The sequence below is a fragment of the Dryobates pubescens genome, chromosome 7, assembly GCF_014839835.1.
Source record: "Dryobates pubescens isolate bDryPub1 chromosome 7, bDryPub1.pri, whole genome shotgun sequence".
In the NCBI taxonomy this organism is placed as follows: domain Eukaryota; kingdom Metazoa; phylum Chordata; class Aves; order Piciformes; family Picidae; genus Dryobates; species Dryobates pubescens.
This window is the reverse complement of record NC_071618.1, coordinates 39,360,901-39,388,848: the sequence shown is the minus strand read 5'-3', so window position 1 is coordinate 39,388,848 and position 27,948 is coordinate 39,360,901. Positions and strand designations below refer to the sequence as shown.

At 44.4% G+C, this 27,948-nt stretch overlaps 1 protein-coding gene across 1 annotated transcript in view; it reads left to right on the top strand.

Annotated features, from left to right (window-relative positions):
- Positions 1-27,948, top strand: part of VWA8 (von Willebrand factor A domain containing 8) — a 244,047-nt gene that overhangs the window by 153,753 nt on the left and 62,346 nt on the right. The window contains exons 27-35 of the mRNA XM_054163092.1: positions 2,827-2,935; positions 4,227-4,365; positions 5,727-5,929; positions 15,903-16,016; positions 17,430-17,494; positions 17,589-17,714; positions 19,142-19,251; positions 21,936-22,090; positions 23,876-24,077. Of these exons, the coding sequence (XP_054019067.1) occupies positions 2,827-2,935; positions 4,227-4,365; positions 5,727-5,929; positions 15,903-16,016; positions 17,430-17,494; positions 17,589-17,714; positions 19,142-19,251; positions 21,936-22,090; positions 23,876-24,077 (1,223 nt within the window). The remainder of the gene's footprint in view (positions 1-2,826; positions 2,936-4,226; positions 4,366-5,726; positions 5,930-15,902; positions 16,017-17,429; positions 17,495-17,588; positions 17,715-19,141; positions 19,252-21,935; positions 22,091-23,875; positions 24,078-27,948) is intronic.

Here is a 27,948-nt window from a genome sequence, read left to right as displayed (position 1 = left end):
ATGAAGCTTTCACAGTATCACAGTATCACCAAGGCTGGAAGAGACCTCAAAGAGCATCGAGTCCACCCTGTCACCACAGACCTCATGACTAGACCATGGCACCAAGTGCCACGTCCAATCCCCTCTTGAACACCTCCAGGGATGGTGACTCCACCACCTCCCTGGGCAGCACATTCCAATGACTAACAACTCTCTCAGTGAAGAACTTTCTCCTCACCTTGAGCCTAAACTTTCCCTGATGCATCTTGAGACTGTGTCCTCTTGTTCTGGTGCTGGTTGCCTGGGAGAAGAGACCAACCCCCTCCTGGCTACAATCCCCCTTCAGGTAGTTGTAGACAGCAATGACGTCTCCCCTGAGCCTCTTTTCCAGGCTAAACAATCCCAGCTCCCTCAGCCTCTCCTCACAGGGCTTGTGCTTGAGACCTCTCCCCAGCCTCATTGCCCTTCTCTGGACACATTCAAGTGTCTCAATGTCCTTCTTAAACTGAGGGGCCCAGAACTGGACACAGGACTCAAGGTGTGGCCTAACCAGTGCTGAGTCCAGGGGCACAATGACTTCCCTGCTCCTGCTGGCCACACTATTCTTGATGCAGGCCAAGATGCCATAGGCCTTCTTGGCCACCTGGGCACACTGCTGGCTCGTGAGCTGCAAAGATTAGAGGGTCTGGGTGCTTATTCCCTGAATTGCCCTCTTAAGTTCTCTGTGGAAAGAAATGTAAAATTAAAATTCATAAAATCATAGATTCTATTCATGTCTATTCTAACAGGCTGGGGGGTGTTTGTTTGTTTGTTTTGGGATCCCAATCCTCTAATATCTAAGGAAGCCATTTTGGTTAGTGGGGAGAGGGGAAATAATTGTGACAGTAGGAACGAACATAATCAGGCAGGATTGAAGAGGCCGTGCACAGACCTTTGACAAACAGTCTAAGAGAACTTCCTTAAAATAGTCTGTGGAGATATTTATAGAAACTGGGAGAAGGAATATCTTCTGTTCTCTTGCCAAGTCCTGTAGCTCTACAATAATGTGCAGTGGCTTGTAACACAGAATGTAGTTTTGATAGAAGGTTTCTTCAGGAGCAACTGAACGCGAATGAAAGAAACCAAAAGTGCTGAAGTTCATTAGCTTGAAGATATTCATGCCAGTTAATGAAGTCAAACTACATTCAGTGGTTGCAAATCACTTCAGAGGAAATAAATTTCAACTGTGTTGTCCCTGCTTTGCTGTCAAGCTACATTGTCATACATGTGGTGGTTTAGGCTGGGTGCCGGCCCTGATGCCACTGCGCAGGCCACAGCTGGGATGTTCCAAAGGGGCCCTAAATCCACCACACATACACTAGCATTTTCCTTTCCTGTACAGATGTGTTTGCCGTGGCCCATATGTTCCTTCCTTAAATAAAAGGTACAGAATGAAGTCATTAGACCAAGCCTAGCAAATGAGGCTTTCAAAGATGTCCGTATCCTTGCTGTAGACTGTACTGCCCAAAAGACAATGGGGTACTCTCACACCTCCTCTCACATCTCCTTTCATCTGAGCTGTGGCAAAATACATGGAAGTAATTTGCTGAACTTTCATTGCATGGTTAACTTGCTAGTGTTTACTGTGCTGGAGATGTTTAGGAAGAGACTGGATAGGGTGCTTTGTGCCATGGTTTAGTTGATTAGAGGGTGTTGGGTGGTAGGTTGGACTTGATGATTTCACAGGTCTTTTCCAACCTGGTTAATTCTAGTCTAGTCTAGTCTAGTCTAGTCTATGCTATGCTATGCTATGCTATGCTATGCTTTCACAGTATCACAGTATTACTAAGGTTGGAAAAGACCTCGAGGATCATCAAGTCCAACCTGTCTCCACAGACCTCACGACTAGACCATGGCACCAAGTGCCACATCCACTCCCCTCTTGAACACCTCCAGGGACGGTGACTCCACCACCTCCCTGGGCAGCCCATTCCAATGACAAATGACTCTCTCAGTGAAGAACTTTCTCCTCACCTTGAGTCTAAACCTCTTCTGACGCAGCTTGAGATTGTGTCCCCTTGTTCTGGTGCTGGTTGCCTGGGAGAAGAGACCAACCACTTCCTGTCTACAACCACCTTTCAGGTAGTTGTAGAGGGCAATGAGGTCTCCCCTGATCCTCCTCTTCTCCAGGCTAAACAATCCCAGCTCCCTCAGCCTCTCTTCATAGGGCTTGGGCTCAAGGCCTCTCACCTGCTTTGTTGCCCTTCTCTGGACACGTTCAAGTGTCTTAATGTCCTTCCTAAACTGAGGGGCCCAGAACTGGACACAGGACTCAAGGTGTGGCCTAACCAATGCAGAGTACAGTATGCTCTGCTCTGCTCTGCTCTGCTATTCTGTGCTATGCTATTCTATGCTATGCTATGCTATGCTATGCTATGCTATTCTGTCCTGTCCTGTCCTGTCCTATTCTGCTGTTTTTTCAGGTGAGCGTGCCACTGACAGGAGTTCCTCAAAGTGGTACAATCACACATTGCCTGATCTGGATAAAGCAAAGCCAAAGTTGATTTGCATATGTTTTATTACATACCTCAAATAATTCAGGCCAGAAAAGTTTTCCTTTTGAGACCATATCATGCTGCTTGTTGCATGATGCTATTTAGGCTGCACTTCTGTTAGTGTTCCAGAAGGCTAAAATTTCTGTTACTTAAAATGTAAAAGAGATTACATATTTTCTCCAGGAAGCATGTTCTGCAGGAGAATCTTCAGATGTGGCTCATTGGCAAAAGAGAGTTCTTTAAAATGACTTATTCCACCTCAGTTGCTGGTTAGTCAATGTCAAAATTCATTTGTTCCTACATTGTTCAACAGACTGCCATTGCCAGACCATAAATTTGTGGGCTACTGGAAAGTCGATCAGCCAGGGAAGGCCCAACAGAAGCTGCTGTGTCCAACAGAAACCCAAAAAATTGGTGTAAAGGTTTGTCTCTTTCTTTTATATTGTCTATTAATTCATACACTGCTATTTTAGTAAATAAAATGGAATTTATTTCTTTAGAGGAAGGTGCAAACTGTGGTCCTAGTTATGTGCTCCTGAGGTTTATATACTCACTAGAAACAAATACTAACAGTTTTTGTATTCCTAGCCCTGACACCATAAGGGATGCTTTAAAAACATGAAGCTTGGTGGGAAGTCCTTGAAAAGAGCTTATTAATAAGGCTATCAAAAATGCCATGTTTGTAGGAACTTTGCAGCTGCTTTAGATGCTTTGGGGTGGCTAATTTTAGGGAAGTCGATCAGCCAGGGAATGGCCAGCAGAAGTTGCTGTGTCCAACAGAAACCCCAAAAAATAGATGTAAAGGTTTGTCTCTTTCTTTTATATTGTCTATTAATTCATACAGTGCTATTTTAATAAATAAAATAGAATTTATTTCTTTAGAGGAAGGTGCAAACTGTGGTCCTAGTTATGTGCTCCTGAGGTTTATATACTCACTAGCAACAAATACTAACAGTTTTTATATTCCTAGCCCTGACACCATAAGGGATGCTTTAAAACCATTAAGCTTGGTGAGAAGTCCTTGAAAAGAGCTTTTTAATAAGGCTATCAAAAATGCCATGTTTGTAGGAACTTTGTAGCTGCTTTAGATGCTTTGGAGTGGCTAATTTTAGGTCCCAGATGAGGCACAGAAAAGAAGGCTGTTTGCTGTTTTGCGTGCAGCTGAATTTTCACGGTTCTTTGGCGCCGTCAAGTTTGCATCTGAACCTTTGGTGCATTCTGACCTGCAGCCAGAGCTTCTAAGTTCTTTTCAGCTTTGAGTTCTTGGATTAACTGCAGTAATTATTACTCCAGTGAATTAAAAAAAACAAAACACCCAAAACTGAACTGTTAATGTGATGCAGAGGTGAGATTTAAACTCTTTCTAACAAGAAATGGGCTTCAAACTTCTTTGAAGCAAAAATATTCTGATTTATCTTTTCTCCCCTCCTGTTGGTTGTGTTTTATCAGTATGTAGTCTCTCCTTTGCTCCCCTGAAGAATAATGGTTCCAAAACAATAAAAGGCTAAAAAGGAAAGGCATGATGGTAAAGAAAATGGCAGTGTGTCGTGCAGAGAATTTGCAGTCAAGCATTTCCTTTTCTAGTCTATGTATTTAGTAACTGATCTGTTTCTATTTTTAACAGTAGTATGTCTTGAAGAAGACTTCTAGGTTTTCATTAAAAAGGGTGAGTGGAATATTCTAGCAAGCCCTTATTGTTGTAATTTGTTTTAGGGCCCTGTGTACTTAAACATTCAAGGCTTTCCCCTGGAACGCCATGAAGCCAGGTCCCTCAGCTTCACAGAAGAACTCGCTTTTTGGAAACTGCCTTTGGATGAAGTTAACCTGATTTGTGATGTCACAGTAACAAAAGGTGGGTTAAGAAAAGCTACCAGCTTTTGTAGTGATCCCCAGTATTACAAATCTGTGAAATATCGAGGCTAGCCCACTCTGCAGTAAGCAGGAGCATCCTCAACTAAATGAGGTGGCCCAGAGCCCTGTTGAGTCTCACCTTGAATATCTTCAGGGATGGGGCCTCAACTACCTCCCTGGGCAACCTGTCCTAGCGTTCCACTACCCTCATAGAATCATAGATTCAATAAGGTTGGAAAAGACCTCAAAGATCAAGTTGTCCAACCTGTCACCCAAGACCTTATGACTACTAAACCATGGCTTCAAGTGCCACGTCCAATCCCCTCCCACCTGCAGGGACGGTGTCTCTACCACCTCGCTGGGCAGCACATTCCAATGGCTAACAACTCTTATATCCTGGAGGTGAGGAGGGGTTGGGCCATTTACTTCATAAGTACTTGCCAAAGCTACTGGCAGAATACAGAAAGGCAATATATATTATTCTAAGTGTAGTAACAACACTGCAGTGCGTTTACAATAGTGTCGGTTCCTAGGTGTATTTTAAGTGGAGTATAGGAATCATAGAATCATAAGAGTAGTCTGGATTGGAAGAAACCTCCAAAGGTCATCTAGTCTAGCCCACTCTGCAGTAAGCAGGAGCATCCTCAACTAAATGAGGTGGCCCAGAGCCCTGTTGAGTCTCACCTTGAGTATCTGCAGGGATGGGGCCTCAACTACCTCCCTGGGCAACCTGTTCCAGTGTTCCACTACCCTCATGGTAGTACTAGGAACTAGAATATGAGAATGGGGGATTTGGAGTATGGGAATGTGAGTATAGCTATAATAATGACTTTTTTCAGGCTTTTTGAGCAATAGGGAGGTTGTGGGCAGGTGGAGATGGGTCTGTTTTCCCAGGCAACCAGCACTAGAACAAGAGGACACAGTCTCAAGCTGTGTTCAGGAGGGGATTGGACATGGCACTTGGTGCCATGGTTTAGTAGTCCTGAGGTGTTGGGTGACAGGTTGGACTTGATGACCTTTGAGGTCTTTTCCAACCTTATTGATTCTATGATTCTGTGATTATACCAGCAGCTGGCAGGCACTGTAGTACCTTGGCCTACTTGTGTAAAGAGTTAATAGTGCTGTGGCAAGATTCCTAGTGCTCCTATTTAGTTAGCATCAAGAGACCATTTCTTACTTTATCAGCTGTGGTAATTTTTCTGTATGTTTTGCTACATCATCTGCTGAGTTTGACATGTGTGTGTGTGTATGTATGTATGTATGTATGTATGTATGTATGTATGTATCTATCTATCTATCTATATTTAGATGAGCCATGCAAGATGTCAGCAGCTTTTCATGTATTTTATGTTCTTGTTTCAGAAGAAGAAGCTGAAAATACTCTTTATGTTACTACATGCAATCCTGTGTCCTTGTACTTCATGAATGTTTCTAGTAAGAGTGGATACTTTGTGGATCTTTATGACCTCTTCCCAAGAACAGTTGGAAGTGTCTGGCAACCTTTTGTGACTGTGGCACCACTGGGAAATCCACTCAAAGGTCAACTGGTTCTACATGAAGAGGAGGTAAAAAAGGAAAAACTCGATGTTTAGTTATGACCAAAGTAGAATCATAGAATCAATAAGGTTGGAAAAAACCTCAGGGATCACAGAATCATAATCAGAATCATAAAATCATAATCAGAATCATAAAATCAGTCAGGGTTGGAAGGATCATCTAGTTCCAGCCCCCCTGCCATGGACAGGCACACCCCACACTAGATCAAGCTGGCCAGAGCCTCATCCAGCCTGCTCTTAAACACCTCCAGGGATGGGGCCTCAACACCCTCCCTGGACAACCCATTCCAGGGCTTCACTACTCTCATGGTAGTGAGAGCCTGAATCTCCCCACCTCCAGCTTCATTCCATTGCCCCTAGTCCTATTACTACCTGATATCCTGAGAAGTCCCTCCCCAGCCTTCTTGTAGGCTCCCTTCAGATACTGGAAGGCCACAATAAGGTCACCTGGGAGCCTTCTCTTCTCCAGACTGAACAGCCCCAACTCCTTCAGTCTATCCTCATAGGAGAGGTGCTCCAGCCCTCTGATCATCCTCGTGGCCCAGCACCTCGTGGCTACTAAACCATGGCTTCAAGCGCCACACCAGTCCCTTTTTGAACACCTCCAGGGACGGTGACTCTACCACCTCCCTGGGCAGCACATTCTAATGGCCAAAGTAGTATCATAATGGTAGGATTGCTGTGTATTCTGCCTCTATAGATTGAAATAGCCTGGCCAGCCACCATCTGAATATTCTCCTTTTTACATTACTTTAAGCTTTGGAGTTGCCTTCAACTGTGGTTTTTATGTGAAAAATCTTCCTCTTGCACTTTTTAGCTGTATAATGTCCTTTTGCATTCTTGAAGCTGAGTTTTACCTGCTTATCTTATTTCTCTTACTGACAGAGGGAGATTGGCCTTCATGGGAGAAAGTGAGATAGTGACTTCAGTTCAGGAGTCTCACTCAAGAGAGTGCACAGTGTGAAATTATTTGGTTTACACTTAAGTTCTGGCCCAGTCTTGTCCCATTTTCACTTGTCAAGGGAGTAAAGAAAAGTTAAAGATTTTTATGAGAGAGACATTTTCTGTGCCACAAAGCAAAATATTACTTGTCACTTTTCTTTTAGACATACAAAGACTAGAAGTACAAAGACTAGGGGAGAAAAAGATTGCGTAAGCCTTGATACCTAGTGCATCAGCAATGCAAATTGAGCAGGACTGTCAGCTTCAGTGTTGGTTTGACTCAAATCCTTTAAGTAAAGTGTTGCATACTTTCTGCTTCCCATTACTATCAGTGAACTGATTGGAGCATTTCCAATTCAAATAGAATAGAATGGAATGGAATGGAATAGGATAGGATAGGATAGGATAGAATAGAATAGAATAGAATAGAATAGAATAGAATAGAACAGAATAGAACAGAATAGAACAGAATAGAACAGAATAGACCAGGTTGGAAGAGACCTTCAAGATCATCGTGTCCAACCTATCATGCAACACCCCTAATCAACTAACCCATTCAACCAAGCACCCCATCAAGTCTCCTCCTGAACACCTCCAGTGATGGTGACTCCACCACCTCCCTGGGCAGCCCATTCCAATGGGCAATCTCTCTCTGTGTAGAACTTCCCCCTAACCTCCAGCCTAAACCTCCCCTGGTGCAGCCTGCGACTGTGTCCTCTTGTTCTGGTGCTGGTTGCCTGGGAGAAGAGACCAACCTCTGCCTGTCTACAACCTCCCTTCAGGTAGTTGTAGAGAGCGATAAGGTCACCCCTGAGTCTCCTCTTCTCCAGGCTAAGCAACCCCAGCTCCCTCAGTCTCTCCTCATAGAGCTTGTGTTCCAAGCCCCTCACCAACTTTGTTGCCCTTCTCTGGACACACTTCAGCAAGTCTTTGGCTTCCAGAAGTCAAAACTTCTTTGTCCAGGAGTGGGAGGAGACAGTGCTGCTGATATTAATGTTTTAAGGTTAAGAATATTTTACTATGTTACCTACAAGTCAGGGTGGTTTGACCTGGGCATTTAATCTGGTCATTATCTTTGAGAAGACTTGATGGGGTGCTTGGTGCCATGGGTTAGTTGTTTAGGTGGTGTTGGATTGGTTGATGGGTTGGACACGATGATCTTGAAGGTCTCTTCCAACCTGGTTTATTCTATGTATTCTATGTATATGTATTTGGGGTTGGGGGGTGTTTCCTTTTACTTACTGAATTTCTTCTGCTCATTTTTCAGTAGGTGTCAGGCTCTGATCTATAAGAACCTTTCCTACACTGAGTTAAGCAGTTTCCAGTAATTTCATAACTAGTGACAATTGTGCCAGGAACATTTGTCAAGTATTGACATGACTTTCTGGTCTCAACTGCTGCAGTTAAGCTTGATGCCTTTATGACAAACACAATTCTTCCACCTTCGGTTAGAGCTGCCTATACTTTCTTTGGCTTTGCCTTGGGCACTTTCCAGTGCCAACTGGAGAAAATATGATTCACCTGCTTGTGGTGATTGCCTGTGCAGTTGTCTTAAATGTCTGCAGACATTTAAGCTATTTTGAGATGCATTTGTTTGGTTCTAAACAATCCTTGGCCTTTTTTGGCAAAGTCAGTGCAGGGAATTATAAAGCAGATGGCAGTCTACGTTGTGTCTGAGAATGTTTAGAACATCTTACACGTTTTAGTGTAAAGCAATATTCCTTATTTTCTAACTCTCTGAAATTCCTACCTTGAAAAGAATTGTCCTGCTGGCTTTGTTTCTAAACAAGTCACAGAAGCATTTGGTGTCAGCAGTGAAGCTTTGATCAAAGGTTCATCGGTGAAGCTTTAGGTAGGTAACTGTGACTGGCTTTGCCTGTCCTCGTGGAATATATTTCTCAGTGACAATATGAATTAAACTCTGAAATAAACTATGGTCTGTGGAGAGACTATGGGAGCTCAGTACCCCTTTCCAGGTGACTTCAGCTTTGTTTCTCTGGCAAAGCTTAAATAGTGCCAATTTCACAGAATCATAGTATCATGGAATCAGTCAGGGTTGGAAGGGACCACAAGGATCAGCTAGTTCCAACCCCCCTGCCAGGGTGAGGGACACCTCACACTAGATCAGGCTGGCCACAGCCTCATCCAGCCTGGGCTTAAACACCTCCAGGGATGGGGCCTCAACCACTTCCCTGGACAACCCATTCCAGGGCTTCACCACTCTCATGGGGAAGAACTTCCTCCTCACCTCCAGCCTGAATCTCCCCACCTCCAGCTTCATTCCATTCCCCCCAGTCCTATCACTACCTGATAGCCTGAGAAGTCCCTCCCCAGCCTTCTTGGAGGCCCCCTTCAGATACTGGAAGGCCACAATGAGGCCACCTGGGAGCCTTCTCTTCTCCAGACTGAACAGCCCCAACTCCTTCAGTCTGTCCTTATAGGAGAGGTGCTCCAGCCCTCTGCTCATCCTCGTGGCCCTTCTCTGGACACCTTCCAGCACCTCCAGATCCCTCTTGGAATAGGGGCTCTTTCATTTCTTTGCAAGTGCCACAGGTGAACAAATCCTGTCTGAAAATGTGTGTCATAAAACCAAATTTGCTTGCAAAATTCATTGTGTATTTGTGACCCCATTGAGAAGTAATTTTATGCTTCTTGAGGAAATTCAGTAACCATTTTGCACAGAAAATAATTAGGGAAAAGAATTACCTTGTGTATTGCATGTTTGTATCCATGGACTGCATTAGTAATTTGGGATTGGTTTTCAAATGACAGGTCAGATCACAAGTAGTCTTCACAACCACCCCCATCCTTCCTTACATTAGGGCTCATGTGTTAGAATCTCTGCAGTTACCACTGAATCAAAAGAGGGAATTCTCAAGTAGTTTAATTTTTTCCACATAGAGCTTTGGTTTTATTCCCAACTCTTCCTGCAGTGAAGCCATAGAAAAATCTCATGCTTTCTTTGTACAGCTGTGAAATGAGGTGGATATTGCTGTGGTGGAGTCACCAACACTGGAGGTGTTCAGGAGGAGACTTGATAGGGTGCTTGGTTGCATGGTTTAGTTGATTAGGTGGTGTTGGATGATAGGTTGGACACAATGATCTTGAAGGTCTCTTCCAACCTGGTCTATTCTATTCTATTCTATTCTATTCTATTCTATTCTATTCTATTCTATTCCATATGGAATTAAATTCACTGATTAAATTACTGATGCTAGCAGGTAAGCATGTAGTGTAAGCTGTTCAGCCAAGTGCATCCTTTTATCTACTAGGAGGATTAAGGTGATCTGCAAGGGCGACTCCTCCCAGCTACAGAGCTGCCCTTTGGAGATGCCTCTCTCCTTCCCCTGGCTACAGAAGGAGCTTTTATACATAGTCCAGCTGCCTGCCTTCCAATGTGTACTAAGGTCATGGCAGCTGTAAGCCCAGAATTTGCAGCATCCACGTGTTAAGATAAGCAGATTAGTGGCACATCTGTATTTTGGGCAAGGCTCCAAGGGTTAGCTATTTGTGCTCCGTGAAACAGAGCTTCAAGAAAAACAAGCAATGCAAATGATGTGTGTGGTGCTTTAGAGGGTTATCTGTGCACTCACAAAAAGGCCAAGAAATATGAACACTATTGATAGGAATGAGAAGTTGCATTCAGTAACTGAAAAGCCCAATGGTTCCTAAATAATATGATCCATTCTTTAGCCAATGCCAAATGTTAACAGTTTTTCCCAAGTTTGTTTTTGTTTTAATGAAGGTCTTTGGAGAGAGATGGTTCTAAGTTCTAAAAGAGAAAGAAAAGCAAAGTAAAGAAACATTTTAAACAGATGATAGCCTTGCTGGAAAGGATGAGATTATGATATTGTGGCTTTTCAAATAGGCTTGTGTGATTTATTTCCCAGATGACATCCATCTGGATTCGATAGAGCCCTCCAGTGAAATAAAATGAAACATCACCATTCCATCCTGTCCATCTAAATAAAATTTTACTAAAACTGAAGCCCTTGGGGATTTAACTTTAATAGCACAAATCAGAGATTTATCTGCCTTTAAGCCACCTTTACATCTTCTTGGAATGAAGAGTAGATGATCCCGTTCCTCGCGGTGGCTGTTGGTCGTAGGGAACGCAGCCCGTTTTGACTCTGCTGTTTTGTTCAAGGCTAAGCTTGATAGACTTTGAAAAGACTCTGGAAATCTCAAGTCATTTCCTTGTAACATGGGACGTGCAATCATCTTTTCAAAGCAGCACTGCCTCTGCCCTCTCCTCCCCATTAGCAATTCAGGACATACCTCTATTTGCTATAAGGCTTTCTGCCCACCTATTTCACCTCTCTTTTGCTTTCTGCACCCATTGCTATTGCCACTGACAAGAAGAGCAAACACAGGCTGCAGAAGCATTGTGCTACCATTTTGCACCATTTTATATGGGATTATAAAAGGAAAGTGCACTTGGAGAATTGATTTTCATATAAATGGACTACACGCTTCTATTTTTTCCTGCAAACACTTTGCTCTGGTGAAAGGACAGAGTAACCTGCAGTCTAACTCAGGGAGCACAACAAGCTTTACCCAGGCAGTGTACTGCCAGCATCCTTTAACTGTGCTTTTATCTCTCTTGTTCAGGAAGTGAGGAAGGGAGGGAGGGAAGTGCTTTTTCCTGTCCCACCTGCTGCTGAAACTCTTTGTATCAGATAGCAAGGGGGCGAGGGAATCTGTGGCAGAGAAACTGGCAGAGAGATCTGTCTCACTTGCTACATGTAGAAGATGGCAAATCCCCTTTAAAAGAGGACATTTTTGACAGTTTGCAGATGACACCAAGTTGGGAGCAGATGTTGGTCAGTTAGAGGGTAGAAGGGCTCTGCAGAGGGACCTCCACCAAGTGGAGAGATGGGCAGAGTCCAATGGGATGGCATTTCACAAGTCCAAGTGCCAGGTGCTGCACTTTGGCCACGGCAACCCCTTGCAGAGCTACAGGCTGGGGTCAGAGTGGCTGGAGAGCAGCCAAACAGAGAGGGACCTGGGGGTGCTGATTGACAGCTACCTAAACATGAGCCAGCAGTGTGCCCAGGTGGCCAAGAAGGCCAGTGGCATCCTGGCCTGCATTAGGAATAGTGTGGCCAGCAGGAGCAGGGAAGTCATTGTGCCCCTGGACTCTGCATTGGTTAGGCCACACCTTGAGTCCTGTGTCCAGTTCTGGGCCCCTCAGTTTAGGAAAGATGTTGAGTTGCTGGAATGTGTCCAGAGAAGGGCAATGAGGCTGGGGAGAGGCCTTGAGCACAAGCCCTATGAGGAGAGGCTGAGGGAGCTGGGGTTGTTTAGCCTGGAGAAGAGGAGGCTCGGGGTGACCTCATTGCCCTCTACAACTACCTGAAAGGTGGTTGTAGCCAGGAAGGGGTTGGTCTCTTCTCCTAGGCAACCAGCACCAGAACAAGGGCCCACAGTCTCAAGCTGCACCAAGGAAGTTTTGGCTGGAGGTTAGGAGGAAGTTTTACACAGAGAGAGTTGTTAGGCATTGTAATGTGCTGCCCAGGGAGGTGGTGGAGTCACCGTCCCTGGAGGTGTTCAATAGGGGATTGGATGTGGCACTTGGTGCCATGGTCTACTCATGAGGTCTGTGGTGACAGGTTGGACTCGATGATCCTCGAGGTCTCTTCCAACCTTTGTGATACTGTGATACTGTGATAGCGTGACCTGCACGTGGAAGTACCAGCAGCATACTAGTTGTAATGTCTGAAACCTCCAGTCCCCATAGAATACTCTGGTGTGTTTTCTTCAAGAACTAGTTGACATTATTAAATTATCTTCCTTTTCTTTTTGGATATTATGTAAGACTTCCCTCAAGTACACCTTATAGAAGAGGCAAAGTGTGCTTATAAAGAAAGGTGTGCTCTGTCTATAGACAGGGTGAGGACTTTCCTGCTCTATAACCACAAAGCTTTTATCTCTACTTGCTTTTCTCCATTCACTGAAATCTCTAGTACCATCAAGTTGCCCTATCATCTGAAAGATACCACTTGTGTTAATTAGAACACCAGTAATCTACCTGCATATATTTCCAGACCTCTGAAGGCATGGTGGATGTCTGAGCCCCAAGCCATAAATTCTTACACAGACTGCTTTCATTTGAACCTAATGAACAATATGATGTATCTGTATCTCTGCCTAATATTTACAGCCTCAGGATTGTCGTGTGTATATCCCTCAAGAAGTTCTTGGGGGATGATAACAGAAAATGTGCTTGTGGGACAGGAGGCAAGAGAGGTACAGCAGGGTTATCCTGCCAAGAAAAGAAGCAGCTTCATCTGAGGCTAACAGCTGTGTTTGCAGAGAACAAAACTGAGAATGAGTTCAGGAAGAAGAGTAACAAGAGGATTAAACTGAATGATTCGTGCTGTCCTGCTCTGAAATTGTCTTCCCCTAGCTCTCCTCTCTGCCTGTGAGACCATAAGGAACAACTTCCCATACCAGCAAAGTGAAATCACAGCCCTGTTTGGTTTAAGGACTTCTAAGAGGAAAATGCTGGTTAAAAGAAAAACAACAGTAAGGAAAGGGAAACTTTGCAGCAGCTAAAAATAAAGGCACACCACTTCACAAGATTGGTTATTCCATCTGTCCAGAGTTTGGAATTCCAGACATTGGGGTCCAGAGGTCACCCAAAGGTTACTTTTCTCCCAGTCAAGAGCAAACACAGTGGAATTGCACACCAACATCTTTTCCCAGCCCACTTGAAGAGTTGCCAAAGCTGCTCTTGGATGCATTCGCAAGTGACTCAAAAATCTATTCTTGAGCACAGACAGAATATACATCAGTCACTTAGCACAGAAGGAAACCATTAACATCAAAAGGGGTGGAGTAGAGAGGGGTTTTTTTATACTGCCAACTGCTCTCGTAAATTTAACACTAAGTGGAAGAATGTAATTGATTTGTATGTGTCCTTTATCTCACATGGAAGGCTGATGCTTTGCAGCGAAGCAGCGCTGCTGAGACTTGTATAAAGAAAATGTGGCAGGAGACCAAAATCCAAAGCAAATGTCCTATTTTTACTCATTTTGTTTTTTCATGAACCACATCTCTGTGATTTTGATTACTGGTACATACGCAAATACCTTATTTTAGGAGTGTGGAACTCTGTCTGAAATTCCCAAGTGTTCCAAGCCCTGCGAGGAGAGGCTGAGGGAGCTGGGGTTGCTTAGCCTGGAGAAGAGAGGGCTCAGGGGAGACCTTATTGCTCCCTACAACTACCTTAAGGGAGGTTGTAGACAGGCAGAGATTGGTCTCTTCTCCCAGGCAACCAGCACCAGAACAAGTGGACACAGTCTCAAGCTGTGCCAGGGGAAGTTTAGGCTGGAGGTTAGGAAGAAGTTCTACACACAGAGAGTGATTGGCCATTGGAATGGGCTGCCTGGGGAGGTGGTGGAGTCACCATCACTGGAGGTGTTCAGGAGGAGACTTGATAGGGTGCTTGGTTGCATGGTTTAGTTGATTAGGTGGTGTTGGATGATAGTTTGGACACGATGATCTGGAAGGTCTCTTCCAAGCTGGTTTATTCTAAATGCAGAAGTATTTTTAACTTTGAATAACATGGCAGTGCTTTAAATGCTTCCCCGTGTTTGGTTTCAAACTACCAGCATTGTTAACTAAAGTTAATTCTCACAAATGATCCTCATGAAAGGGTGAAGCATACCCAACAAAGAATGAAACTGCTGTGACTCAGGTGGTTTGTGTTTCTTTTGTTTAGGAGAATTTGTGGGAATTAGGCGAGGAGAAAGTTCCTCACAGAGAGAGTTGTTAGCCATTGGAATGTGCTGTCCAGGGAGGTGGTGGAGTCACCGTCCCTGGAGGTGTTCAAGAGGGGATTGGAGATGGCACTTGGTGCCATGGTTTAGTAGTCATGAGGTGCTGGGTGACAGGTTGGACTTGATGATCTTTGTGGTCTTTTCCAACCTTATTGATTCTATGATTCTGTGAATTTGTGTTTCATTTCCTTAACGTCTGCTGTGCGTTATTGCAGATGTTGTACGGAGACAGCTCACTTTCAGTAAGTCCTCCCAGGACGTAACATTTCCTTGAAAGGCAAACAAAAAGATCAGCTTAAGTGTTCATGAACTTATTCTTTTATACCTTTTAAATTTCATTTGATGTGATTAAGCTTGGCCCAGAATGATTGTTCTCTTGAATTCTTAGTTGGAATGGAATGGAATGGAATGGAATGGAATGGAATGGAATGGAATGGAATGGAATGGAATGGAATGGAATGGCATGGAATGGAATGGAATGGAATAGAATGGAATAGCATAGCATAGCATAGCATAACATAGAATTAACCAGGTTGGAAAAGACCTCTGAGATTGAGTCCAATCTATCATCCAACACTATCTAATAAACTAAACCTTGGCCAAATGCCTCTTCCGGTCTCTTCCTAAACACCTCCAGTGATGGTGACTCACCAGGGAGGTGGTGGAGTCACCATCCCGGGAGGTGTTCAAGAGGGGATTGGATGTGGCACTTGATGCCATGGTTTTGTAGTCTATGAGGTGTTGGGTGACAGGTTGGACTTGATAACCTTTGAGGCTTTTCCAAACTTACTGATTCTATGATTCTATGACTCCACCACCTTTCTGAGCAGCCCATTCCAATGGCAAATCACTCTTTCTGTGAAGAACTTCTTTCTAACATCCAGCCTAAACCTCCCCTGGTGCAGCTTGAGACTGTACTGGTATGTCTCTCACCTGTAGTTGAATGCAGCTTGGACATGTAAGCCATACTAGTCTAGTTCCTAATGTTATGCAGAAGTGAATATGAGAGGTTTAGATGAAACATGATGGAAAAAATGGAATATTGTTCCAGCCCTTTTTGTACACAACCTCAGCAATGAAATTTCTCCATGATCTTTGAAATGAGCCAAGAAGAGTCAGCCTACATTTTCATACAAAGCCTGTATCATCTTTTCAAAATGTCCTGAGTAACTTCAGCTGCTCAAGTGTTTCAAATAGTTTTGTTGTAGTCTCTTAATTGGGCTTGAAATGTGCACAGCTCTGTTTTTCATTTGCAGAGCAATGCTGTGTTGTTGCTGGATACAAGCAATGGTGCCCTTCGCCGACTTCTGCTGCCAGATGATCAAGAGTCTCATAAGAAAACTTCTTGGTGGAACAGCAAGGAAGAGATGGTGAGAATAGCACCTGCCTCTGTTTGACTAAGTTTTTAAACACACTCAGTCTGGGAAAAACTGTCTGTGATAGTGAGAAAAGTTCAATTCTGCCCCCCCCCCCCCAAACCACAGCTAACTCAGTCGGAGAAGCAAATGGAAAGGCTGTATTTTTACAAGCAGGATGAAATGCAGTGAATATAGACACAATATACAGTATATACAAAGATATACAGGAAAGAAAGTAACACAGCAAACTCCCTCCTGATGGAGGAGGGTCCTCCCCAAAACCTCCTTTCCCCCTTGCTCCTTTTTTCCCTAAAAAGGATTAGAGAGAAAATGGGTTTGAAGGGAAATTCTGTTAGTTCAAAACCATTGTTAAGGGAAGAAAAGAATTAGTTTCTTATCTCATTAGTCCAAGGTTAGTACAGGAACAGAACAGGAAGAAGACAGCTGTCCAGACTGAGACTGTCACTAAAATCCTTAAAGTTACATTCCCACTGATCTACCAATGAAATTTGTTTAGAGTTATCTTTGTTTTCCTTTGTTTACACCAAAACATTCAGCTGGAGTGTTCAGTAGCTGTCCTTTCCATAAAGGCACAGCCTAAAACTGTCACACTGTCCCAGGATCATTTCTCTTGCTGGGTTTACAGCCCAAGCACTTAATTGTTTAGTCTTCTGTATGTTTGTGTGCCTGGTATATGAAATAGCATTGGTATGGAATAGTATTAAAAAGTTGTACTGTCTGTGGTTGTGTGGCTTGAAAATATGCCTCTCTGGAGCTGAGACTGGGAATAAAGATACATTTTGTTTTGAGGGAGTATGCCCAAAATAATGAATTCAGATAGGATAGGATAGGATAGGATAGGATAGGATAGGATAGGATAGGATAGGATAGGGTAGAATAGAATAGAATAGAATAGAATAGAATAGAATAGAATAGAATAGAATAGAATAGAAGTAATATCAGTAATATCAGTATCACTAAGGTTGGAAGAGACCTCAAAGATCATCAAGTCCAACCTGTCACCACAGACCTCATGACTAGAGTAGGGAGGACACTACTGCCCACTGCAGGCTTGAACTCATGACTTTGCCATTAAGGGTCTTGTGCACTACCAAGGCCCCATCCACCCTGTCATAGAATGGAATGGAATGGAATGGAATGGAATGGAATACAATACAATACAATACAATACAATACAATACAATACAGTAGAATAGAATAGAATAAACCAGGTTGGAAGAGACCTTCAAGTTCATCGTGTCCAACTGTGTCTTGGGACAAGGCAAGCTAGATAGTATTTTCAGATGTAATTAATACTATGGATTGTTCTAAATAAAGGAATAATAAAGTACACTTCCAGGGGAGGCAGGGAAACTCACTGAGATGAAGCTAATAATTGCTGTGTGCCATGTTTGTTTTACACAGTGCAACTACAAAATGTGCCGGGAGTTTTCACACAAAAACTGGCTGGTGTTCTACAAAGAAGGAGGGTGAGAGCAAATTATGTTCTTGTATTGATTTGGGAGAGATCTCCTCACACATATCCCTCCCTGCTTATCCTTTTCTTGATTTCCAATTTCACAGAAACCGCCTTGTTGTGCTGGATGTGTTGGAGGGTCAAGCTCACACCATCGCCCTGCCCATCAGTCTGAATTCTGTCTTCCTGGCAGCTGAAGATCGGTGGCTTCTGGTGGAAAACAAAACAAATCAGTTAGTTAAGCCTAGTTTTCTGGATGGCATTCTTTCTTCTTTGTGACTTGTTTACATTCAGGGGTTTCATTCCTGGTCTCACAGTTGTTTGAGTTTGTGAGACTGGCTCGGCTTAAACAATTCAAGATGCAGATTCACAGGTGTAAAGGTATAGATGTTTGGATTCGCCTAGGAGCAATGTATCATCATAGTATCAGTATCATACTATCAGTCAGGGCTGGAAGGGACCACAAGGATCATCTAGTTCCAACCCCCCTGCCAGGGGCAGGGACACCCCACACTAGATCAGGCTGGCCAGAACCTCATCCAGCCTGCTCTTAAACACCTCCAGGGACGGGGCCCCAACCACCTCCCTGGACAACCCATTCCAGGGCTTCACCACTCTCATGGGGAAGAACTTCCTCCTCACCTCCAGCCTGAATCTCCCCACCTCCAGCTTCATTCCATTCCCCCTAGTCCTATCACTCCCTGATAGCCTGAGAAGTCCCTCTCCAGCCTTCTTGTAGCCCCCTTCAGATACTGGAAGGCCACAATGAGGTCACCTGGGAGCCTTCTCTTCTCCAGACTGAACAGCCCCAACTCCTTCAGTCTGTCCTCATAGGAGAGGTGCTCCAGCCCTCTGATCATCCTCGTGCCCCTTCTCTGGACACCTTCCAGCATGTCCATAGCCCTCTTGTAATGGGGGCTCCAGAATGGATGCAGTACTCCAGTTGGGGTCTCCCCAGAGCTGAGTAGAGGGGATGAATCCCCTCCCTTGCCCTGCTGGCCACACTTCTCTTGCTGCAGCCCAGGATCTGATTGGCTTTCTGGGCTGCAAGTGCACACTGAGAGCTCCTGGTGAGCTTCTTGTCCACCAGCACCCCCAAGTCTCTCTCCTCAGGGCTGCTTTCCTCTCTGAGCTACAGACTAAACAGAGCTTTCTGTAATTGGAACAAAGGCAAATCTTCCCCAACACACAGGTATGGTTTTAGAGTATGAAATGAAAAAGGCATGCCTGCCTAAGTTCATGCCTCTGGAAATCTAGACTAGTTTTGACTGTATGCCTGTTAATACTGCTTTTACTGAAGGGGCATTGATATGTGGAAGCGAGAATGTTGGTGAACCTAGCCTTAGAAATACAGCCACGTCGTGCAGAGTTAGCACCTGCTTGCTTTACTGCCATGGTTATGTGGAAGAAGTATTGCTCTGCTGTCATAAATGCACAGCAAATGAGATGTGTAAGCAGTTACCAGAAGACAAGCCTGCCACTTGCTGGCTTCCGCTTTGCTTTCTCGCAGGCGTTTGGTAAATCAGAGTAAGCTTAGCAAGAGGTGTTGATAACCTTGTTTACATGCACGTGGAATGTTTTCCCTGTTTCAGGAGATGAAAGCCCTTGTTTACAGTTACAAGCTTAATCAGGGATTGTTATGAATGTGCATCCTTTGCAGGAAATTTCTTTTAACCAAGCGTGCCCATATGGAAGCTGAAGACGGCGAGGTTTGCCAACTGTATGCATTGAATGAAGAGCCAGCTGACATGGGATTTGGCTTGACAATGGGTATTGAATGCAAGCTTGGCTTGTTCTTTCCTTGTTCTTTTTTTCCTTTTCTTAATCATTTCTCTGTTTGCAGCTGCACAAACAAGTCTCTTACTTTAAAGGTCTTTGGATTTCTCTTTTTGGCCTCCCCTTACCGTCTTTGGTTAATAACTTTTCACAAAGCATGACGAATTCTGTGCTCAAAACTTCAGCTTGTTTGAAGAAATGATCTTTGTTTCATTGTAGCATTTTAAGACTTTCAGGAAAACCAGGCAACCAGCAGCAGAACCAGAGGACACAGTCTCAAGCTGCACCAGGGGAGGTTTAGGCTGGATGTTAGGAAGAAGTTCTTCACAGGACGAGTGATTGGCCATTGGAATGTGCTGCCCAGGGAGGTGGTGGAGTCACCATCACTGGAGGTGTTTAGGAAGAGACTGGATGAGGCATTTGGTGCCGTGGTTTAGTTGATTAGATGGTGTTGGGTGATAGGTTGGACTTGATGATCTCAAAGGTCATTTCCAACCTGGTTTATTCTCTTCTATATTTAAGGTTTCATACATGTGTGTGTAAAAAGAACAGGCCTGCAGAATGGAAAAAGAAAGAAAAAGATGCCTAGGAAGGAATTAGAACATAAGAACAGGAGGGACCAAATATGCTGATGAGTCCAGTCTGTACCATGGCAGGTCTGTTGCACAGACTGAGATGAGCTAGAAGACATTTCCCAACACTTAGAAAGACAAAATAACCTAGTTCTGCAGATAGTGTGCAGAATGCCATTGAGGCCATCACACCTATGATACAAAATGGAATCACAGAATCATAGAAGCAATAAGGTTGGAAAAGCCCTCAAAGATCATCAAGTCCAAGCTGTCACCCAACACCTCATGACTACTAAACCATGGCTTCAGGTGCCACGTACAATCCCTTTTTGAACACCTCCAGGGATGGTGACTCCACCACCTCCCTGGGCAGCACATTCCAATGGCTAACAACTCTCTCTGTGAAGAACTTTCTCCTCACCTTCAGCCTAAACTTCCCCTGGTGCAGTTTGAGACTGTGTCCTCTTGTTCTGGTGCTGGTTGCCTGGGAGAAGAGACCAACCCCCCCCTGGCTACAACCTCCCCTCAGGTAGTTGTAGACAGCAAGAAGGTCTCCCCTGAGCCTCCTCTTCTCCAGGCTAAACAATCCCAGCTCCCTTAGCCTCTCCTCATATAGAGGGAATTTATTCAGTAAAATTCACAGTTGGTTGCTAAGTATTCAAGCATGTCTTAGCTTAGAAGGTGGCAGAAATTTCCAGTGGTCATCATCCTGCCTAATAAGATTTGCCTGTCTTCAGGTCTGATGACATTTTCAACCCTGAGCATTTTGTCGTGGTGCACAAAATCCTTAGTTTAACAAAACTGGAAGTACATGTGCATGCTAACAGTTTGTAGGCTTTGGTCTATCTCCTCCAGTGTGTCTCAGAGAGACAGGGGAAAAATAAACCACTTAATATCACTTGAAGGGCGATCCTGATCCTTGTGTACTGGTGCCTGTGGCTAGCATAAGTGTGAAGAATGAGATTAGGATAGTGTAAACACAGTACAAGCAGATGTTATTGACAAGTAACAAATATGGCTTGTGTTACACAAACAACAACAAAGTGGATACCAAAGACTGACCACAGCTTAAATATCTTGGATCCTTTTTATCTCCTGTACAGTTTACTCCATCAGCTTATCAAGCTCCATCAGAGCACAGTAGTTTCCTTCCTCTTTCTACCTTATTTAGAAACCATTATAGAGTATCGTTCCTCAGATGGGTAGAGACATTATATTTTCCAGTCTCAAGAGTGTCTGCAGGCAGTTTATTGTGGCATGCTTTTTTTGTGCTATTTTTATCCTTCTCTTCCACTTCAAAAAGTTACCACATTCCCTCTCCTCCTTTTTCCAAATCATCCAGCGAGCCCCAAATGTAACATCTTCAGCCTGTTTTCATTCTTTGAGAGAGAACCCATGACAGGAGAACTAAGAAAAGGTAGACCTGTGTGGTTTCACCACTGACCTAAACCAGTAGGCCCTTCATCCTTTGAGGGGGGGAAGATTTTCTCCCGCTGCCAGGTAAACAAGATAGTCTGCCCACTGATGAGGAAACGCTCCGTGATGCCGAACTAAAGATAGCTGCTTCTGACTCTGTTGCTGGTTTTGAGGCAAGGTAAAATCAGTTGACCAGAATAAAAGTTAGATTTCCTTAGCTTAAAGAAAAAAGAAAACTAGATGGTCCTTCCCCAGGAAAGTGTTACAAACAGCATTATCTAAATTGCAAAGACAGCCAGACAGCTACCAAGAAATGTCACATTGACCCCTGTGCAAACCTACCTTTTGCATTTTTGTGCACTTGCCTTGCAACAACCTTCCATGAGATCACCTGCTGTTCTATTCCATAGGCTTCCTGGCTGATTTGCACAGCAGAGGGCAGAATTAAATGGTATAAACAACTACAAAGCTACCATTTCCTGATTTTGAGTACTGAGCTTTGCAGAAATAACACGATTTCCTGACTTCTTTTCTGTATTGCAGTCTGGCATAATCAAGTCTTCTGCTCTCTAGTAATTTTGTGTTCAAAGTAATAGCAATGATCAAGTGCTCAGCACCCTTACAGTTGATATGTTTCCTGTTGCACATCTGGATTTGATGACTCTCATTTTGTTTAACTTCCCCCTTCAGCCTCGGAGCTGTGTGTGCCGCATGCGGTTTCAAGTGACCAGCTACCTACAGAAAACCTCCGTGCAGCTGTGGAACAAAAGATCAGCTCCCCCAACAGGATCCTGTCAGATGAACATAATTATGCTACTGTTGTTATTGGCTTCCCAGACCTCTTGGTAAATACTCAGTGTTATTATACAATGAAGTAATCTGTTCTAGTTTATTAGGCAACTAGTAAAGTACCTGGTTACCAAGTTACATGGGAAGAGAAGGGAGTGAGAGTTGTAGCGGTGTGATGCTTTAGCCCACACACACCAACATAAAGCACAGCTAAGCTCAGCCAGAGAAGTGAATGGAAAGCTGTATTTTACAAGCAGTAATGAAATGCAATGAATATATACAGAACATACAGGATTTACAATATCATACAAGACTTTGCAGGAAAGAACACAAACACCGATCCTCCCGAGGAGGATCCCACCTCGGGTTCCCCCCAAACCTCTCTCCCGCTCCTTCCCTTTCCCCTAATTAGGTGAAAAAGGAGAAAGAGAGAGAAAAGGATATTAAGGGAAATTTGTTAGCTCAAAGCAGTTGTTAAGAAAGTTAGTTACTCTTATCAGTTTCATTCCAGGGTCAGCTGCATGCACTCTGGCTAAGAAACGAAAAGTCAGAGCGGACTGAAGCTGGAGTGAGTGAGAGAAAGAATGTTAGTGATATTTGCTGTGGTACATCTCACATCTGACCTGTGAAATTCATTTACAATTAATCTTCATTTTCCTTTTTACACCTAAACATTCAGCTAGAGAATTCTGCAGCTATCCTTACAGCCTCAACTGTCCCAAGAGTAAATGACAAATTCATGTGGTGTACATCATTTGGTAGGGTAGCCTCATCTGGAGGGATTTTGGTGCTGTTTGAAGTGATAAGAAATTTGGACTATGTAAGTGTCCAGCACAGACAAAATTCACTGTAGGTAAGTTCTGAAGAGTGCTGGCTAGAGGAATATTTTTTACATCATGTGTCTTTATAGACTTTTAATTCACTCTGAACTTTTTTTGTTCAGTGTGCAGCAGCTGGCAAGACTCTGGATTTCAGAAAAAGAGAAAAACATGCAGAGAGTAACCAAATTACAGAGGCCTTTCACTGTTTAATAACATAGCTGTGTCAATACTGCATGCAGTTGTGCTCAGTCCTCTGATGCAATTAAAAAGCACCAGAAAGGAAAGTGAAACTAAGGCTGTTGCAAGGAGTGGAGGGAAGCGCAAGGAAAATAAAAGCAGTATGTTTAGTTCTTTGGATTCATTATATTTGGAATGGAATGGAATGGAATGGAATGGAATGGAATGGAATGGAATGGAATGGATAGAATAGAATAGAATAGAATAGAATTAACCAGGCTGGAAAAGACCTTTGAGTCCAACCTATCATCCACCTATCAGCCCTGCAATGGGTTGTTCAGGGAGGTGGTTGGGGCCCCTTCCCTGGAGGTGTTTAAGAGCAGGCTGGATGAGGCTCTGGCCAGCCTGATCTAGTGTGGGGTGTCCCTACCCATGGCAGGGGGTTTGGAACTAGGTGATCCTTGTGGTCCTTTCCAACCCTGACTGATACTATGATAGTTCCCTCTTTATTCCAGTAAGTCTGATTGCTGCCTAACTAAAGTTTGCCTCATTATCAGAAATCTGTCTGGAGCTGTCCCCTAAAGAAGGTGAGGCTTTGCTTATAATCCAAAGTATGAAGATCTCATACATCCTAAATTGCATTTCTTATATCAGACACCAAGATGCTAGGTGATCCTGCTTTGGCAGGGGGGGTTGGACTCGATGATCTGTGAAGATCCCTTCCAACCCCTAACATTCTGTGATTCTGTGAAACTGGATAAAAAGTGGAACTTATCAAAAACCATTTGTTCTTAGGGTCAATAATAGTAACATCTTGTTCACTAGACTCCTTCTCTCTTGCAGTCTCCAAGTGAAGTTTATAGCTGGAAAAGAAACTCCTCCCTGAGCGCCAAACGTGCTTCTCCTTCTGATCCATTCTATTATGGAGCCCAGAGGAAAAGCGGGGCGGCAAAACAAAGGAACTGTGTGATTTTATTGGCTTCTAATCAAATAGTCAGACTTCTAGCACCTGGAGATGTGCCTTTGAAAGACATTTATCCGAAAGGTAAGAGGTTCATGCGCTTGTGTTCCAACAGCTGTACACGCTGCGTTTTGTTTTGTGAGCTGCAATCGCTCATGAAGTGTCCCACAACGTGTCTAAAGAATCACAAAGCAAACATCTGAGGAGGAATGAGAGCAGTTGCACTCACTTTAGAAATTAATTTGGATCTTATTAACATGTTGGTGTATACTTCTGAGGAAGTAACAGGCTGCTTACACTATGAACATCAGAGAGAGTGATTGCCTGTTGGAATGGGCTGCCTGGGGAGGTGGTGGAGTCGCCATCATTGGAGGTGTTTAGGAGGCGACTTGATAGGGTGCTTGGTGCCATGGTTTAGTTGATTAGGTGGTGTTGGATGATGGGTTGAACATGATCTTGAAGGTCTCTTCCAACCTGGTCTGGTCTATTCTATTCTATTCTATTCTATTCTATTCTATTCTATTCTATTCTATTCTATTCTATCCTATTCTATCCCAGTAGATTGGATCTCCCCCTGCACTGGGAACAGGATAACAGGAAGCTTGGTGTGACAACACCAATGTGTTTTGCATTAATTTCCTCTAGAAATCTGCAAGGAAAGTTCACTATCAAAAAGAAAAACCCCAAAATATCATAGTATCACAGTATCAGTCAGGGTTGGAAGGGACCACAAGGATCAGCTAGTTCCAACCCCCCTGCCATGGGCAGGGACACCCCACACTACATCAGCCTGGCCACAGCCTCATCCAGCCTGCGCTTAAACACCTCCAGGGACAGGGCCTCAACCACCTCCCTGGACAACCCATTCCAGGGCTTCACCACTCTCATGGGGAAGAGCTTCCTCCTCACCTCCAGCCTGAATCTCCCCACCTCCAGCTTCATTCCATTCCCCCTAGTCCTATCACTCCCTGACATCCTCAGAAGTCCCTCCCCAGCCTTCTTGGAGGCCCCCTTCAGATACTGGAAGGCCACAATGAGGTCACCTGGGAGCCTTCTCTTCTCCAGACTGAACAGCCCCAACTCCTTCAGTCTGTCCTCATAGGAGAGGTGCTCCAGCCCTCTGCTCATCCTCATGGCCCTTCTCTGGACACCTTCCAGCACCTCCAGATCCCTCTTGGAATAGGGGCTCCAGAACTGGAGGCAGTACTCCAGGTGGGGTCTCCCCAGAGCTGAGCAGAGGGGGAGAATCACCTCCCTTGCCCTGCTGGCCACACTTCTCTTGCTGCAGCCCAGGCTCTGATTGGCTTTCTGGGCTGCAAGTGCACATATTTGTCTGTGGCAGAATGGAAGCTTTTCAAAATTCATTGGCATCAGAAGCTATTCCTGATTTGTTCAGTGCATGAACTCTCTGTCCCATAGTAAGTGGTTTATTCCATATTCATTCCCTTTTACAAAATAAATGATCTAATAAGTCTTCCCTCGTTTCACACAGATTAACTTCCCTGTGTGGAGAAATCCTTTTGTTTATTACTAAAAGGATAAAACATTTACTTGACTGAAGGAAGGAGGTTGAAGTATGTAAACAGATCATAAAACTGAAGTTACCTACATTGGTAAAGAAAATGTTAGCTTTTAAAAAGATTAAGCTTGGTAAAACAGAGTTAGCATGATGACCTTGGAATTAAGTACCCCAAGTGCAACTTTTCATGCTTTATAAACTGCTGAGGGGGCAGACTGGCTAATTTTTTTTAGGCTTTCACAGGGATGAAAAACCAACTTCTCACTCTGAAGTGGATGATAGACAAATTTGGAAGGTAAATTTTCTGAGCTTTTGTTAAAATTAGCTTATTCATTTGGGAGGGAGAGATAAACCACTTCAAAATGACACCTAGACTTGAGATTCTCACAGTTGGTTCTACATGCCTTTTCAGCTGCTGTGGTAGCCAGTTCCTAACCCAGGACAGCAGCACTCTGTGCTGGCTTAGGAGCTGGCAGGAGGGCTGAGCCCAGAGAGTGGTGGTGAATGGTGCCACATCCAGCTGGCAGCCAGGCACCAGTGGTGTGCCCCAGGGATCAGTGCTGGGCCCCATGCTCTTTAATCTTTATTGGTGATCTGGATGAGGGCATTGAGTCCTTCATCAGTAAGTTTGCAGATGACACCAAGCTGGGGGCAGCTGTGGATCTGTTAGAGGGTAGGAGAGCTCTGCAGAGGGACCTCGACAGGCTGGACAGATGGGCAGAGTCCAAGGGCAGGAGATTGAACACATCCAAGTGCCAGGTTCTGCACATTGGCCACAGCAACCCCATGCAGAGCTACAGGCTGGGGTCAGAGTGGCTGGAGAGCAGCCAGGCAGAGAGGGACCTGGGGGTGCTGGTTGATGGTAGGCTGAACATGAGCCTGCAGTGTGCCCAGGCAGCCAAGAGGGCCAATGGCATCCTGGCCTGCATCAGGAACAGCGTGGCCAGCAGGAGCAGGGAGGTCATTCTGCCCCTGTACACTGCACTGGTTAGGCCACACCTTGAGTCCTGTGTCCGGTTCTGCCCCCCTCAGTTTAGGAAGGATGTTGAGTTGATGGAACATGTCCAGAGAAGGGCAACAAAGTTGGTGAGGGGCTTGGAACACAAGCCCTATGAGGAGAGGCTGAGGGAGCTGGGGTTGCTTAGCCTGGAGAAGAGGAGACTCAGGGGTGACCTTATTGCTCTCTACAACTAACTTAGGGGAGGTTGTAGACAGGCAGAGGTTGGTCTCTTCTCCCAGGCAACCAGCACCAGAACAAGAGTACGCAGTCTCAGGCTGTGCGAGGAGAGGTTTTGGCTGGAGGTTAGGAGGAAGTTTTACACAGAGAGAGTGATTGGCCATTGGAATGTGCTGCCCAGGGAGGTTGTGGAGTCCCCATCACTGGAGGTGTTTAGGAGGAGACTGGATGAGGCACTTGGTGCCATGGTTTAGTTGATTAGCTGCTGTTGGATGATAGGTTGGACACGATGATCTTGAAGGTCTCTTCCATCCTGGTTTATTCAATTCTATTCTATCATAAGATTCCTAATTGCAGTTCTGGGGCCTGGCCACTTGTTCCTGTCTGCATTCAGACATTTGATTACCTTTTCTTCAGCCTCCTGTTCTGCAGTGCTTTGTCTTTGCAAAATTGAATTTCATTGATGTGTGCTCTTAATATTTAATTCTCACCACACAGTGCTGCTCCTTCCAGTTCAATATCAGCTCTGTGTTCTAGATCTGCATCAGAATTTTTAATATGCATCTTATTCTCCAATACTGCCAAAAGACAGATCACATTTGAAAACAGTAACAAAACCTGGGTGAGGCAAAAAGTGTTGTGCAGCCCACAAACATTCATTTCTCTGGACTTCTTTTTTCCTATTCCCTATGGGTTTGATATTTCCATTTTTATTAAGACTGATAAGCTACTGTAGGTATCATAGTATCATAGTATCAGTCAGGGTTGGAAGGGACCACAAGGATCAGCTAGTTCCAACCCCCCTGCCATGGGCAGGGACACCCCACACTAGATCAGGCTGGCCAGAGTCTCATCCAGCCTGGGCTTAAACACCTCCAGGGATGGGGCCTCAACCACCTCCCTGGACAACCCATTCCAGGGCTTCACCACTCTCATGGTGTAGAACTTCCTCCTCACCTCCAGCCTCAATCTCCCCACCTCCAGCTTCATTCCATTCCCCCTAGTCCTATCACTATGCATACAACAGACACAGGTATGCATACAACAGATATGCATAAAGTGCTACTGTGGGTTATTCTTTATACTCTGATGGATTCTCTTTTACTGTGGATGTTACTGGTCTTTTCTGTGTCCTATATGCAAGCATCAACCCTTCTGCAAGTAAGATCAGGCTCTCCTTCCTATGGTGGTGGCTAGAGATAGGTGGATGGTGGAGGTGAAAGATAAGTTGTTTTAGAAGGAAATTTTGGCTTGCTTTC